At 52.1% G+C, this 16,966-nt stretch overlaps 1 protein-coding gene across 4 annotated transcripts in view; it reads right to left on the bottom strand.

Moving 5' to 3' along the window:
• Positions 1 to 3,904: 3,904 nt before the first annotated feature.
• The window catches only part of PLPP7 (phospholipid phosphatase 7 (inactive)), a 33,375-nt gene continuing 20,313 nt past the window's right edge, over positions 3,905 to 16,966 (bottom strand). For 3 of the 4 annotated variants that reach the window (XM_065695340.1, XM_065695341.1, XM_065695338.1), the window contains 2 exons: positions 16,259 to 16,736; positions 3,905 to 4,740 (listed from right to left, as the gene is read on the bottom strand). In XM_065695340.1, coding sequence (XP_065551412.1) covers positions 4,376 to 4,740; positions 16,259 to 16,709 — 816 coding nt within the window. In that variant the 5' untranslated portion in view covers positions 16,710 to 16,736 and the 3' untranslated portion in view covers positions 3,905 to 4,375. The remainder of the gene's footprint in view (positions 4,741 to 16,258; positions 16,737 to 16,966) is intronic. The other variant, XM_065695339.1, reaches the window with a different exon arrangement.

The raw sequence follows: 16,966 nt of genomic DNA on the forward strand, positions 1-16,966 counted from the left end.
TGGAGCTGTGCCATGAGCACCATGCTGCTGGGAGCTGGTTAAGCCCATGAGTCCCTTCGCCCACATCAGAAACACACCAGGTGGGTAAAAGAAGTGGTTTTTCCCAAGAAAACCCAGCATGGGGTGAACTAGAGGCAGACCTGTGCTACTGCAGAGACACCTTGTGTAACAGCCTTCCTGATCCTCAAATCTGCCAACTGGGTGCCAGCCAGCTTTCCTCCCCATCACCTGCCTCATCCTGGGGAGGACACGGGGCCTGAGGCACCCCTTCTTAGGGGACAGGAGAGAGGACTCCATGGGCAGCCCTATGGCAGGGGGAGGTGTATGGGAAGGGATTTGTCCTACCTTGATTCCAGCACAGCCCCAACCATAAATATATGAAACAGCTTGTGGGAATAAAACACCAGCTAAGGTCGGGAAGGGGGGGATCTGAGCACCCAGGCTGTGATTCCCACATGTGTCCAAAGATATAATCCAGATTTGCTTCTTGCTCTGGCACCCTCTTTATTTTTTGATAAATTAAAATCTCTTGAGCATCATCAGCATTAGGGTGAGGGAAGGAGGGGCCTTTCACTGCACGCAGCAGAATCACAAACTAAATCACCACCACTCTCCCGGCTGCACGGTACCCAAATCCATGTGCTGCACTTGCCTGCTCTGCGGAATTGTCTTAATGCATCCGTTAAATTAACTGTTAGGCATAAGATGCCATGATCAGGGCTTGTTCATTCCTTCTGGGATGGAGTGGTCCTGGCTTGGGAAGGACCACTCCCCTCTGAGCCCTGTGTGGGTGAATTTGGGGATCTGAATGTTCGGGGAAAACACTCACATTCCTGGGCCATCCTGAAGGAGCTCAAACCATTTGGCTTTTTTCTCCCCACTGGGGTTTGTTACAGCCCCTGCTAAATCTGAGGCCAGTGGAGAGCACAACTGTGTGATGCCTCCAGCACATTACACAGAAGCCCATGATCCAGTAGTGCTGTTGGGGCTGACACCCATCCCCATCCCTCTAACACCCCCAAAGAGGGGAGAAAATGCTCCTCAGACTGCAGGGCTTTAGTGACAGGCTGCTGCATCCATCCTCTTCCTCACAAGCAGCAACTGAGCGCTGAAAAGCAGATGGCATCTGCACAGATGTAAAGCCCAAAGCCCTTTGAACAAAGGGATTGTCCTTTCCTTCATGCTGCTGTGCCCTCCTTGCCTCTGAGCCAAAACACTCAGGATCTGGCCTTAGACGTCTGTGAGAGCAGTGCAGGGAGCTGAATCCCTCCCTATGCTGCTTCTCAGATCCTCACCACAGCCTGAAGGAGTGTTACTGGGACTGAAAGCTGAGGACAGATGCTCCAGACTGTACCTTTTTGATGGAAGATCCACGTTGTCCTGTCACTGCTCCCCGGCTGTGTCCCCACAGAGGCCAGGCTGGCAGCCTGCTGCCTCCCCACAGGAGGTAATATATGACCCTGCCCCAGCCTGTTGGGTGACAGGGACTGTAGGAACATAGGTACTGGCCATGCAGCCCCACGGTGTTACCCACCATCCCTCACTGTTGCTATAGAGACAGAAACTGGTTTTCACTGCAGCAATGCTGGTTGTTTCTGGGTGGTACCTTTGGCATGGCAGGCAGCTGGGAGAGAGAGATGAGAGATGCCATGTGGTGCTGTGGCACTCGCCTTGCTGGGAGGGATGGGCATGGCCAAGGCAAAGCTCTTCTGGGCCTTTCCTGGTGCCTCTGTGCCCAGATCTACACTCATCTTGCAAGGGCTCACCCCAAACCCTCCCTGTAGTGAGCACAAAAGCACTGGGGCTCCCCACTCTGGGCACTAAAGTACCAGGGAGTACAAGGGGTGCAGGCTGCAGGGGTGCCAAGGAGGAAGGTTCCCCACAGAAACCCTGTGTGGGAGTGAGCCCTGTCCTGTGAACCCCAGTTTACCCCAACTCACCTCTCCCTGCTCTCCTGCCTTGCTTTGCAGTTACATGCTGGGATGAGACCAGCTCAGCCAAAGTTACCTACAATGGCAGCTTCTCCAGGCCACAGTCTCCTGATCCCACCAGCAGCAACCAGGGGTAACTCCTTCAAAGCCATCCTGGATAGACCAAGACAATACAAGTGCAAGGAAACCTGGACCCAGTGACATGGCCATAGGCGCATCCAGCCTATCTGCAAAGGTTCAATATAAAACCTAGAATCACAAAGTGAGAGCTTCCCACAAAGCCATCAGGACAAAGTCTTCCCCTGCCTCTTTAGGTACCCACCATCTCCAGCTACCCACAGGTGCATACACACACCATCGGAGCTGCAGTAACATGTTCCATCCTTCCTAGGGGTGAGGATAAACGCTGACAAGTGTCTGGAAGAAAGAAAAAGAACCATAGCTCACTTCTTCACATACGTTTTTGCAGGAGAAGGAGGCTGGCAAAGAAAACCCCTGATGGAGGCCAAGGGCAGCACCATGTCTCCGCTCCCACCCCATTTAAACAAGAAGCAGCAAGGGACTGGGGCATCACGGATCACCCCCCACTGCTCTGCCTGCTGCTGCACCAACCTGCAGCCTCCAGAGACAGCCAGCAAACCCCAGAGCTCTCCCCTTTCCTGAGCACACTCAGTGAGAGCCCTTCCCGCAGGACCCTCGCACAGCCCGCCCCAGGGAGCTCCGTGGGAGGCTGGTCTCTGAAGGACACGGTGGCTCTCCTCACCACGCTTCTGCTCCAGCCTCGGAGCTGGCAGCGCGGGAGCTCGGTGACTCCCAGGGCTCTGTGCTCATGTCCCAGCTGGAGACACATGCCAGGGATAGATTTTCTGTTTAGCTTCTTTTCATGTTAATTATCAAAGAGCAAGGAATGTCAGCAGCTTGCAACAGTCATTATCTGAATGTCTCCTTCTCACCAGCAGCTCCTGTAGGAAGAGGCTCCCCAACACATGGAGACGAGAGTGCAAGATTGTTCCCTGGCCTCGCTGGGTGTATTTTGCTCACTTGGGATAGACAGGAGGACAGGGATGATGGGATCCTTTCATTCTGCAGAATGCATCCAGGTGCTGTAGTGTCCATCACCTGCTGAACATCGAACTCTTTTTAAGACAGAGAAACCACAGAGAACTGGAGGGTTCTGTGCAACCTATGGGATTTTCTTAGACAGTTGTGACGGGTGAACCATTTCAGAGACACCACACTGAGCGTGGCTGTCACCAGTGAGAACAGCAGCCAGGCTTCAAGGTGGCTGCTTGTCAGTAATGGGAAGCAGAACAGTGTCTGGGTATCAAACTTTGTATTCAGTAATCTCAGACCAGCTCACAGACATCAATTAGTTCCGCCTTGCAATAAGGAAGGTCAGGAGTGGTCTCCTCATTTCATACAGGGTAAGGCACAGAAACATTTACCTCTGTAATGAGGTTACAGCTAAGCAAGCAGAGACAGGGGTATGGGCAGTCCTGGCTGCCTCCCTCTAGCTCACCAGCATTGCTGGGTGTACCAGAAAACAGTCAATGCTGTACAAGACTTACCTTGAACATTCCCATCATTTGGCATCGTTATAAAATCATAGCCATGAACACTCTGCTTTGTATCCAGACCTGCTTTGCAAAACCACCACGACCCAGCACCATGCCTATTCAATTACTCCCTAACTAGGATGAAAATGGACAACTTGCATTTGCCCTTTACCAGACCAACCCTTCCCCACAACCCTCACAGAGCAGACTTTTGAACAGCAGATGAAAGGCTGGTTTCAACACGCCACCTTCAGCATCCTGAGCACCCATCTAGGTCCACCCCATGCAAAGCAAACCACTGAAGGCATCATTGGCATCCCCTCGGTCAAGACCTGCTCCCAGTTGAATGCGTATCTCAAAGCTGCACTGAGCTGGCTTTTGTCCCTTCCCTCATGATAAGAACCAAACAGGGCAGGATTTCTCTGATTATTTATTATCTGTGAAGTGCCGGCAGTGTCCTGACTCTGTACAAGGCGCACTCCCGGGCTTACAAAAGGGAAAAGCACTGTGGCCAAAATGGTTTAGCATCAAAAAAGTTAACGAATGTGTTCTCAGGAAACTCTCAGGCGCTGCCTCCCCTGAGGACACGTCAAGGTGCTGATGTCAACCACCCATAGGCAGCCGTGTAGCTCGTTTCTCTCACCCATAAAGCTAAATTAGGCTGCTGTTCAAACACAGCTTGAGAATAGGGCCAAAGGTATGGCCCTTGATTGCTAAAACCCAATCTGTTGCAAGAAACTCTTTTCAAGTGGGGAAGCAACATTAAAAAACACCACTACCCGTGGAAGCTATAACTGCTTCCAACGAACAACATGTAGAAAACACTGGGAGGGAGACTCTTCAAGTATCTACTCATTTCCAGTGGAAACGCTGTCAAGTCCCCCGTGTTCACCAGATGGATATCAACATCTGACACGTGTTGGAAGACATCCATATCAACTCCACCAGCCTGAACTGTAAGTAGCCGAAAACAAAGCCAGACAGGACATCTGTGATGTGGTGCCGTCCGATCATGACACGGGAAAAGCCCACGCAGACGGCCCAGAGGACCAGCAGGATCCGCAGAGGGATGGCCAAGACCAGGTGGTTGAGGAAGAACTTAGAGAGCATGGCCACCCGGCTGGCGTGCCCGGCTGGGAATGCATAGGTGTCCATGGTCAGGTAGTCCAACAAGCCAGGGGTGATGTCGTACGGACCTTTCCGCTTGGCCAGCTTCTGCAGACCAGCCACAATCATGATGTCCAGGAGCAGGGCTATAGAAGAGAGACGAGAGAGAAAGGTCAGAGATGGAGCAGAGTCAAAGGCAAGTTTCAAGGCAGAACATTCAAGGATGGTCACTGTTTGTAGATAAAGATTTGGGCTCGTTTCCACCCATGTGTCCACGGTTCAGCTGCAGGCAGCCTCCCCATCCTCTGATCACCACCCAAATGTTAATTGACCCTCCCATGGAGAAGGCAGGTACCATTACCACCATCTCTTTTGGGAGAAACCCAAACCGAAGAGGCAAGCGATCTGCCTGGGGAGGGAAAGAGCAACTGGTGAAGCTAAAATTAACACTCTTTTGGCCCTGAAACCACCGGACTGGGTGTCCCTGTTCCTGTTCTCCATCTCCCTTAGCTGAGATGTTGAACACCTACAAGCCATTTCTTGCTTCTACTCTCCTTCCTCTTCCTGGGGCTTTCTCCCTGCAAGTCACCCCATGCACCCCCTTCACTGCACAAACATGGTTTGAGGGTAACACATCCCCCAACCTAAGCAAATCCAGGCTTGTAGCGGCAGAGGGACCATCCCTGCAGCTACACATCTTGACACTAAATCACCTTTCTTCCCTAATTGCTTTGGTAGCAAAACTCATCAGCACTTGTCTTCATCATCCTCCCCTTCATCCCACCTCCTTTGTCCCAGCCGACTGGTACTGTCATTTCTATTTCCTAGCATTGATTTTAGTTTTCTTTAATCCACTCATCTGCTTTTCCCCAGCCCTCCTAATTAGCCAGAGTGCTGATTTCAGCTCCTCGCAGCGATGACAAGGAAATATAGAGCATCATGAGCACTGCCTGCTCCTTCAGCAGGAATGCGAGCAGCCAGTCGCCTGCTTCCTCTCCCCTGATAACGACTGTTCCTTGAGAGCTGACAAGGTTTCAGGAGGATGGATGGGAGTGCGGCGGTGGCAGGGGATGGGAAATGAGGTGGCACATTGGAGGCAGGCAGCTCCTCCTGGCAGGAGTTGTCAGGGCAGCTCTGCTTGCCTGCCTCCCTGCACAGCCAGCCTCCGGCACTGCTTTGGGATGGAGATGGGGTTTATCCTGGCCAAATTCTCTCCTTATAGAAGGGCTATTCTCATCTGCAGGGTATCTTGCGTGGGGAAGGGGGACAGCAGGAACTCCTTGGACCTCCTGCATACCAGGTCCTGCCCGAGCCACTCCTGGGCTCTCAGAGCTGTGGAAGGGAGATGGAGCAGGATAAAAGGTCTGGGTATCAGCTCCTTGATCGTGTCACAGAATCACAGAATCACAGAATCCCAAGGGTTGGAAGGGACCTAAAAAGATCATCTAGTCCAACCCCCCTGCAAGAGCAGGGTAACCTACAGTACATCACACAGGAACTTGTGTCAATGGCAGCATAGGCCACAGTGGGACTCTAAGTTAAACACAGTGTGAAGCAGAAGGTGGACATAAAGGGAAGGTTTATAGGTGGTGTGTGAATCAAGGTGTGAGGCTGCAGATGCAACACCAGCCCTGTAGCAGTAGCAATGGGCTTAGGAGGACAAGGAAAGACAGGACACTGAGCCTGCCTGATGTGATGGGCAGAAAGAAGGGGGAGGTCCACAGCCAATGGAGGGGGACCATGGCACAGAGTGGATCTCTGTATTTAACAGTTTGCTGATATGTTATTAAGGGGCTGGCTGGGAAGGAAATGAGAGGGAGGAATTTCAAACCCAGGCTGGAGCAGCCACTCTTGGGGGTTTCCTGTCAAAGCTGAATGCTGTCAGCATTGATGGTAATGAAGTGCTAAAGCTAACCAGCAGTACTGCTGTGTCTGGGCAGCCATGTGGCTCTGCTCATGCTGGGCTTCCTAAATCACCCTGAGCCCAGCTCCTCACCCCAGCAAGGTGACCCTTCCATAGCCTCGATGCAGCAAAGTGCTTCAGCTCACCAGCTGCATTGCTCATTGGTCCCATCTCACCTGGACAAGAACTGGGTGAGAACTGATGCTTTGGGATGCAAACTCAGGAGCCCAGGCACACACATTCATTTCAGAAAAGGTGAGGCACCAGCGCTGCCAAGAGAAGAAGCTGCTTCTGCTGAAGTCAACAGCTTATTGCATTGCTGAGGAGCTCAGCCAGGGCTCAGGAAGTACCCCAGAGGATCCCCAGTGTCTCCTCCATGGTGTGCAATACACCTGCTACAGACCATTCCCCGTCAAATCTGCCTGCAGATCAGGAGCACAAATTGCTTTAGTGGCGGGTGGTGTTTACCAATATCCGTCAGTGTTTTGCACTTATAAGACTTTTTTGTGGGCGAAGGGGATGTCAGGGCAACCTGAGGGATGCAGGCATGTGTGCATGGAGGTGTTCAGGGCATGGAGAACATGCCAAAGAGCTGGTTTAATAGTCCTTTCGTTCAGCAGATGACTAAAATGGGTCTTCAGTACTGCTAGGTTTGGTTTTCATCAAATGATGCACAGAAAGCAGAAAGCCTCCTTTGCTCACATTTCAAGATCTGAAGGCATGACAGCATTAAAACTGGGGTTAATCTGCTGTTGAAATTAAACCCCCCAAGATCCCTCTGTCTGGTGCTTTCTCTGCCTCTTCCCCTTGGACTTTCTGTTCCTTCCACCCAGTTCCATGAAACAAGTGACTTATGGAGCAGCCCCAGCAGCCTGCCCTGCCCTAGCCCCTAAGGTACCAGGGGTCTCAGCACCCTCACCCCACTCTGGGGCTCAGCAGAACCTCTGTGCCCCTGCCCACTGCTGCTGCGCTGCCAGGGTGAATCAGCACACAGCACTGCTGCTGATGGTGCTGCCAATGGGTCACCCTGCAGGAACAGATACTCAGCATCCCCAGCCTGAGCCCTATTCCCTTGCAATTCCTTGACCTACATACCTGCTTGGACTTCAGCTCACTTGCTTTTGCCCCTTAATGCAAACCAAACCCTCCCTCCTCATCCATTAAGGGGTTAACTTTCTTATGGGCATCCTTAGTGATGGGTCCAGCTGCAGGTGAGTATCTCTGATGCCTACTGGCTACTTCGCGCATCCAAAAGCCCTTAATCTTGCACCTCCCAAAGCATCCACCTGCAAAGCATCATCATCACCTTTGGTCTGCCCTTTCCCTATCCCTAACATGGGAAGAGATGTGCAAATCCTTCAGTGACCCGACTAAAGGCTGGGGGAAATACAGCCCGGGGAGGGACTGCAGAAGGGAGCCTGCAGCTGATTTACCAGCCTGCACTTGCGTAATGCTGCTCTCTGGAGACAGGCAGACGGGGCTGTCGGAGTGCAGCAGGGATGGCAGCGTGCCTCCTGACCGAGGTGAGAGCAGAGGAGCAAGAATTCTTCATTTAAAGTGGTTTTTTCATCATTCCCATCCCCCAGATCCATTCAGCATTGGATTTAAAACAGAGGCAGCGTTGGATATAAACTCCAGGTAGCGCTGCTTATAAGAGCAGAGGAAGGATTAGCTTGCCCATCACTCCTTTCACATTCCTCTGAAAATGACCCAGAATTTCCCTTTTGACCTGCTGTCAAAGGGAAACAATCCTTCCAGATTCCCCCTGCAAAACCATCACAAAAAGCTCTATTAACACCGAAAACTTCCTTAAAGCACAAAACCAAAGAGCAAGTTCTGTCTGCCTGCGACAATTTTAGCATCAGAGATCACCTTGGTATGTAAATAGCCAACATCTGGCATCAGATGCACAGCAAATGAGCTGAAAGTGAGCCCCCTGGGCAGACGTTTTATATCTATTAATAAGAAAAGGAAAACAATTATCTGCCTTGCTCCTGCCACCAAACGTTAGGAGCCCATTAAGAGCAGAGAGGCAAGCCCTGCGCAGGCAGGGCACAAGGACAAACCCGAAGCATCGTTGCAGCAGAACCAAGCCAAACCCCAAAGCTCATGTTTATGAAAAGTTGAACCCGTTGGATGTCCCCTGTCACCGTAAGGTCGTTTTTGTCCCATTAGGTCCTTTCTGTCCCAGCTGAGGAGGAGGATGGAGCGAGCACCCTTGGGGGCATCCATTGCCTGCCCCAGGTTGGAGCCAGGCAGCGTCTCCAGGGACAGAGGAAGATTCCAGCTGAGATGTTTATATAAACATGTAATCACAGCTGAAAAACACCCTGGGTGCAGTGACGGGGGCAGAGAGGGAAAAGGGAGAAAGCCAAAAAAGCCCTTGGCTTCATCTGCTCCTGCAGCAGTGATCCATGTGACTCCGTGCACATGGGGCTGCTTGGATGAGCCAGAGCCCAGCCTGTGAGACGGGGATCAGAAACAGCCACAAGCTGGACTATGAGCTGTGGGGAGAGGAAAAGGCGGGGGTAAATGCCCAGGAACAAAGAGCAACCCCATCCTGTCAACTCAGGAGCAACCAAGGGCATTGAACACCCCATCTGCCCAGCCCCAGCACTGTCTTAAAGCAGAGACAACTTGGCTAACTCACTGCCTGTGCTTCAGAACCTGCAGCCTGCTCCGACCCAGGTTCCTCTGTGCTACACCAACACCACTGAGACGGCATGTGCTCCCTACTACAGCTGGCTTTGAAGGGGCTGTATTCCCAGATCAGCCACTCAGGAGTGAACCCTGGGCAAATGTCACCATTCCCAGGAAACAGGGATTTTTTGCTGCACAATTAGAATTCATAATAATTAATTAATTCATTATTATTATAATTAGTAACGAATTCATAATAATAAATTCATAATAATGAATTCATAGTAATGAACACTGCCTCCTTCTTGGGAAGTTCCTGTTTCTGAACTTCCCAAACCTCGCGCAGGCATTAGGCTCCCTGACCTGGAAAACGAGCTGTTTGCAGCCTTGACTACTTGATATTAATGCAAGATGCAGGTTTCAAAAGCATCTCCAGCCCCTCTCCGGTGGATCTGGTGGGAGCGGGAAGAGATCCACTCCTCTGGAAGTGAACTCCTCTACTCCATTTTCTTCCCCAAATGTGGTACTATTGGGTGTAAGAGCTGAGAAAAGGCACAGATGGCAGGCCACGCTGGAGAACCAATGAATCAGATGCTGGAGCATTTTGGTGGGAGGTTATTTTTTGGCTGAACAAGCAGCAGCATGGGATAAGCGGCCACAGGGAGGTGAAGAATAACGGTGGAAAGCTGCGTTGTACAATTAATAGTGAAAAAACCCAACCAACAACTAAAAATAGAGCCGCTATATCCCAGATGATTAGAAACAGCCCTGAGTGCAAACACAGGCTGCCTGGAGTTCCCCCCTTGGAAATACTGTGCCCTTGGGAGCTGGGTAATTTGCATCTCAGCATCATTGACTGAGGTGGGGGCTGCACAGCTTGGGGATGAGATGGTGAGTGCACTGAAAAGGGCTTGTGCTGGTGAGGAACATGAGCTGAGCACCCCCTCAGGATGGCTCAGCTGCATCCCAGAAGGGTTCTGACAGCTTGAAATGTCCCTGAATGCTATGGCAGCAGTGCAGGGAACATCAGCACATCCCAGAACCACACGCAGCAACCCACAAGCACTGGTGAAGGAAGGAAAATGCCTTGGGTTGGTGACCACCAGCACATTGCAGCCCATAGAAGCTGGACTCCTCCCTTGGCCTCAGTGCTGCTTAGGCTTGTATGTACACCCTGCTGCCTTCAGCAAGGCAAACAGGCCAAAACCCCAATTTGGGCTGATGCTGTGGTGCTCAGAGGGTCTCCAACCATCACACCTCGCCGTGCGTTAGACCCAGGTCAGGTATGTCTCCAGCATCCCTGTCTAGTCGGAAACAGAGAGTGAGACCAGAACTGTACTCTGGGCCGAAACATGGAGATGGCTTCCAAGGGAAAAGAGGCAGTTCATCCGATTCCCCCCTCCCGTCCTGCTCCAGTCCCATAGCAGTTTACCCCATGGGCTCTCCCTGCCCTTGCTCCTCCCAGAGACTCACCTCGCTGCCCAACACTCCTCCACCTTCCTCTTCCCAGCCACTGCTCCCGTCAGGTCGCATTAGAGGCAAACACACTCACCCATTTCCTGGGATCTCCCTTTGGGCCAGAGCCTGGCTCAGCTTCTCCTGCAGGGCTGGCTCTGCCTGACTGAAACAGCTACAGTCCCCTTTTTGCTCCAGGCAGGGATAACGGGAAGCCGTTCCCGGAGTGACAGACATAAGGATGACTCATTTCCCATGTTTATTCCCCCTCTTCCCATTCAACAACCCTCGCACTTCTTTCTCTCTCTCTGCATTCAGGCTGTGGAACATTTTGCCTGCTGTGTGAGGGCTGGATTTCAGCTTGCTGCAGCTTCCCCAAGGGCTGCACGCTGATGGCTGCAGGGCTTGCAGCATCCTCAGCACCAAGCAGCCAGCCAGGATCTGAACCCCTTGATGCTGCCTGGTACCCAGGGGCTTATCAGACCATGGGGCTGATAAAGACCCTATGCATGTCCCTGGGAATAGCCCCGTGTCTGCTCCAGCCGCAGACAGATGGGTCCCAGCCTGTCACTGACTGTCCTTCATCTGAAGGGACACTGCAGACTCACACGCCTGCCCTGCAGTGAACAGTATATATTTGCTATAGAGGAAGCAGGCAGGGAAGGAGAGGGAAGGGGGGCAGGGAAGCCGGGAGAGCTGAGCATCACTTGCTGTTCAGAGATGCCTGAGCTCATCAGCCTTGAGGGGATGAAGGGTGAGGACAGCACCACCAAAGGACCAGATAACTGCTGTATCTGGGCAGGACAACTAGGGGCAGATTAGCAGCCTGATGTGATGAAGAGGAATATTTAATGCCAGGCTGGACCTGTGTCTAGATGCTGGATGCAGAGAGTGGGCATCTGTGTCCTTCCCTCTGCCTGGCCGTGGTTCAGTCATACTGGGTTACCTGGCATTTAAACTGGGCAGATGTGCTGCAAACTTGCTGAGGTCTCAGTGGACACCGGACAGGCATTGGACCTCCTCCTTGGGCCGGGTTTTACAAGGAGGGATGGTCCACACAGGACATCGGCTCCCCTTCCCTGCCGAAGCATCGTCTGCCCTGCCTAGCTCAGGAAATCCTGAGCCTCACAGGGGGAAAATTAAAGGGGAGCAGACACATCTCTCCCCAAACCACCTCTGGGGCTCTCGGCTTAGAGAGCTCTGCTGTGTACAGACTGATCCATCTACCGTGTAACTCCCCAGCCTCTCGGCTGGATCTGGGCTGCCGAGCTCTGAGGCTCAACAGGATGAACTTGTCTGTGCTGCCTGGGCACTTAATTTACTCAGTGACCTCTAGCAGCAGTGGGCTTTACTATCTGTGTTTTCACCACATGGCCTCCAGTGACAATACCTGAAGCACCTCTGTATTGTTAGAGCAGGGTCAGCAGGGGCTCAAGGGGCCTGGAGAAGGCATTTCTTGCTGTCTTTCCTTCCTTTCCTGCCAATCTGGTCTTGCTTGGAAGCTCCTGGGGTGGGACAGCAGAGTCCTGGACATATATATGTATTTATAAAGATATATATATTTAAACATGAATACATACATGGCTTCGGATAAAGTCTGCAGGGGACTATAATATCGTGGCTTGGTTCCCAGGCAGACTAAAGCTAGGTCAATATTCAGGGAGAAGGCTGAAGAGAGCAAGAACTGCCTCCTCACTGACCTTCAGGAGAGGAGAAGTGATCCTGGGCTCCCCTTCTTTCCTCCCCCTGTGTCATTCGCTCATGCTGCTATGTCCGTACCCTACAGCACTGCTTTACTTGATGGCAGCAAATGCTTAGTGACAGCACCAAAGAGCCAACCCACCCCTTGGAAGAGGGATGCAGAGCCAGCTGGTGATGGTGGAGGACCAGGACCTGTGTCACTGAGACAACAGGCAAAGGGGTGACCGGAGCTATCTCTTCTCCTAATCTAAATGCCTATTTCAGAAAGCTGTGAGCAAAGCAGAACCAGTTAATGGCTGGTATTTCAAACTGAGCATGAATATGTATTTTATATGTGAGGGTTAACTAAGCAGATAACTTCTGCCAGCAAAGGCGCAAGGCTGGAGTGCAGATAACTAAATGAGGTGGTTATTTGGCTCTAAACACAATAGGGGGACTTCACTGGAATGACCACTTTGGAGAGATGACCATATTCCATCAGAGCAAGAAGGTGCCTGGACCTGGAAAGATCATCATTCTAACGAGATCAATCTGTTCAGCTTAATAAATAGGAGGTGAAGAAACGACTTGAGCACTATCCAAAATATTGAAAGGCAGAAGAGATGTTGGCTAAAAGAGCTATTCAGCTGGAGAGGCGAGGGTATGCAGATGCAATGAAGGGAAGAGCCAAACTGAAAGGAAGGCGCTTGTGAGCATCCCTACCACTGCAGTAATACAGAAACGGTTCTGACAAGTTCACCCTCACTTGTAATTGTACATCAGATTGAGTGTTTGGGTTTTTCCCCATAACAAATTGAACAGGAATAAATTAAGGGATGTGCTCCAGCCTGTATTTTGCCGTGGGTTAGATCGATGATCCAAATGTTCTTTACCGGCTTTACAGTCAATGAATCACTAAATTTGGATCCACATCCTCACCGGATGGATCAGAACCAGAAACTGAGGCACTGCCTCCCCCAGGGTTCGGTGGAGTTTCTGTCTGGTTCTGAAGCAGGTTGGGAATTTTAGTGCAAGCTTTACATCTGTTTTCCCCCTGAAAGACCAACTGCAAGGTTCAAATGCCTTTCTGAGCCCCTTGGTCTTCATGAAAACCTTGTGATTGCAGAGAAAAGCTTGAAGGGTCCTGAAAGTTCCAGTTTGAGTCATTCGTTCAACTAAAATGAACTCTAAAAGTGGGGGTTTCCTGATTTCCTCGGTTTGGCTGAGGGGTGCAGACTTTCTTCCTGACTCTTCAACAGCCAGGGCTGGCAGTGCTGATAGAGTCTTCCTGAAAGCACATTCTGGCAGAGGGATTTTGTACAGTGGGCACAGATATCTGATTCCTTCCATCTTTTCAGCAACAACTCGTGAACAGGCTCCTCTGGGTGTTTGGCATTTGCTGGGAGAGATGACAATGAGAATCGATAGATTCCATCGCAGATGGCAAACACGGAGGGAAAACATTGCTTTGCGGTGGCTGATCCACATCTGCAGCTGGGATGGATGGAGCATCCCGGTGTCAGACCCCCTCACCCAAAATGCTCCCACATGTGTTGGCAAGAGCTCCTCAGGCGCAAGTGCCCCCCCTCCATCTGCAGTGATGCTGCTGCCAGGTTCCCGGTCCCATTCCAGCAGTCTCCTGTCTCCTCGCCTTGAAAGCCTGATTGCACATCCTAAACAAGTGCTCTGTGATGGGCTGGCTCCCTGCCCAGAGACTGCATCAGAAATTCTGCTTGATGTATCAAACCCTCAGCAAGCAGGGGGAAGGGAGGACAGACAGGGGAGGTGAGGAAGGGGCACCACAGACAGCACCGACTTCCCCGCTTCCCTCTTCCCCAGAGACCAGGGAAGCACCAGGAAGTTCCCTTCCCTTTGGGCTGTCCCTACCCGGGAGGACTTTACAGCACATCCTGATGGATTTGAACCATAGGAAAACAGCAGCGGGAGGGACCAAGGATGCCAGATGCAGCAGTTGTGTCATGCCCTTCCAACCTACACAAGACCCCACCTCTCATGGGGTCTGCCTGAGTCCACCAGCCCCACGCTCCACAGCCAGGCTCCTTCCTCCATCAGCAATGCAGACATTACAGCAGCAGCTACCTGGATACTCGGGAGTTTCTGACTGCAATCTGGAATATCAAACCAAGGCCATACAGAGATGAGCTCTGTGGGGTGAGACGAGGCCTGCAGAGGAAGCTCTGACAACAGAGGCGCAGGGTGCTTTGCTCAGTCCCACCAGTCAGGGCTGCCCTTAGAGGGCAAAAAGGAGCGATTTAGAGGCTGCTCTTTGGAGCTCTCGATGGAGCTGTCGAGCCACCGCGTTTGAGACCCAAGCAGTGGCGCAGGGCTGAGCTCTCCCAATGACCACCTGATACTCAAAGTTTCTATGTGCCCCAGAGGTGGCTTCACATTTGGCCTCCTCAGATGGCAACAGAAGGGTGAGAAAACCTTCCTTGTTTTTAAGCCAAAGGTGACACTAGTGCTTTATAAGGACCTCAAATATTTTGGAGGCAAAGAGGTCAGTTTTCATGCTCCAAGACCATCAAAGGCTCTCAGGTCGACAGACATCTGGACACTGTGCCGGTTGATGTTCGTCACCTCCTATTTCATCCTCGTGCCCTTTTAAACGGAGCTTCTCTCAGCGAGAGGCTGACCCAGCACACGGAGGAGCCCCTGGAAGAACTGCTGACATCAGCGGGCTCTGCATCACGCTGATGCTATTCTGGCTGCTTCCCTGCCATGGCCTCCCTTCTCTAGATGTCACAGCACAAGGACGGTCTCTTTCAAAGGCAAGAGGGGAGAAAAGGCACCACTGTGCTTTGCAAGCCAGTTCAGTGCAGTCTGCGCCCTCTCCTAAAGATGAACTTGTGAGAAAGAAAAGCTCGGGGCCATGTTGCAGAGCCCATGTTGTGTCGCAATCGTCCCTTACCTGGGGCGCCTCTGACATACAAGGTCCCTACGTCTTCTCAAAAGGATCCCTGAGAAGCAAAGGCCTAAATCCAATGGGTTTTAATTTCCCTTACCAACCAAAAGTGGGAGATCCAATCACTGGGTTTGGGAGAGGGTGAAACACTCAGGTGGATCCCAGCCAGATGAGATAGCAGTTAGTCACAAGGAAAAACATGATAACTAAGCACCATGCCAAAGGCAGAAGAGCAAGAAGAGCAAGGTCCTCAGATAGACATGGCCAGGGCGGTTTGGGGCCAGGATCTAAGGGAAGTCATGCCTAGAGCTCAGCATGGTCACCGGAGGGACATTGGTCCACACGGGTGGAATGGGCCCTGCTTAACTGAGAAGGCAACTCCTTTAACACATCCCAACCTCCAGAAACAAGGACACCGACCACCAAGCAAAGGAGGACAAGCAGGAAAGGCAGAGAGATCCCAGCCCATCTGCACAGCCTCTGGGTCAAATTAGCACATGGAAATGGGACAGCAGCAAGAAAGGCCCTCAAGGGAAGGTAGAGACAAGATTGAACTGCAGCAGGGAAGGAGACAGGACTCCATCACGTGGTGGCTGAGATGCGAACCAGGGTCTGGAACATCTTTTTCTCAAGGATATCTTCAGGCATCAATCCACATATCAAAGACTCAAACCTTTACGTTTTCCCACCTATCAAACCACCGATGCAGATGACCCTAGATCAAATAAAGACATGGCTGCTGGTATACACCTGCACATCACAGGCACTTCTTCGATCTGACTGGACAAGCCTGTCCCATGCAGGACCGAGGACCTGCCCCTACTCCACAGGTACCACCAGCTACCAGGATTCCTCCATCCCTCTTAGACAACTCTTTGCTACACCCATCACCCATGGTACCCATGACCGAGACAGCCAATATGTGCAGCATTCACCCTAAAGGTCACTCCCTGCTTCCCAACCACACCGGTGGCTGGGAGCAGGCAGAGGAGGAGTCCCATTGCCGCTGTCCCTTGTGACCAGGGCTGGGCTCTCCCCATGGGGAGGGAGGTTTGCCACTCACCTAGCAGCAGGTTCATGAGGACCTCCTGGCCTGCCAGCGTGCTGCTCTTCACCAGGCAGATGAGCGTCCCCGCGATCCAGGGGATGCCGTGCCCCGTTATCCCCAGGAGGTTGATCATGGAGCGGGCACCACCCCAGGAGGAGGCTGTGTTGGCGCACACCCCCAGCCTCTTGGAGATGCAGATATCGATGGCCAGCAGGGAGTTGAAGGCGATTCCCTTGAAGGAGGGGTTGAGCTGCATGCAGTCCTCTTCGGGCAGCTGCTGCGACTGCCTCCGCTCCTTGGGGCTGCTGCTCTGGGTACCAGCTCCTCCGGCCTGGCCGCTCTGCTTTCTGCCGGAGCCCCTGTTCTCCTGGTTCCCCTTCAAGGGCTGGTTCAGGGAGAGGAACTCAGCCCTGTTGAGGACATTGTTCCTGTCTCTTGCCCTGGACCGCGGCTGGGATGCTGGCATTGCAGTCTCTCTTTAACGCAACCTGCTCTGCAAACACCGGGAAGGACAGAAATCCCTCTTCTCCCTGCAGGAAGCTTCCCCCACTCCCACCCTCACAAGCCGTGAATTTGGGAAGCTGCAAAGGTTCCCCTCTGTTGCAGTTGCCCCCAGCACAGACTGCAGCTGTTAAATATAGAGTAAGGAATGCACATGGCTGTTTACTTCACGGGCCTAGCAAGCTTGGAAGGAGAATTAATGCCAGGCCTGGCAGCCACTCC

This window comes from Lathamus discolor, chromosome 15, assembly GCF_037157495.1.
Source record: "Lathamus discolor isolate bLatDis1 chromosome 15, bLatDis1.hap1, whole genome shotgun sequence".
Classification (NCBI taxonomy): domain Eukaryota; kingdom Metazoa; phylum Chordata; class Aves; order Psittaciformes; family Psittacidae; genus Lathamus; species Lathamus discolor.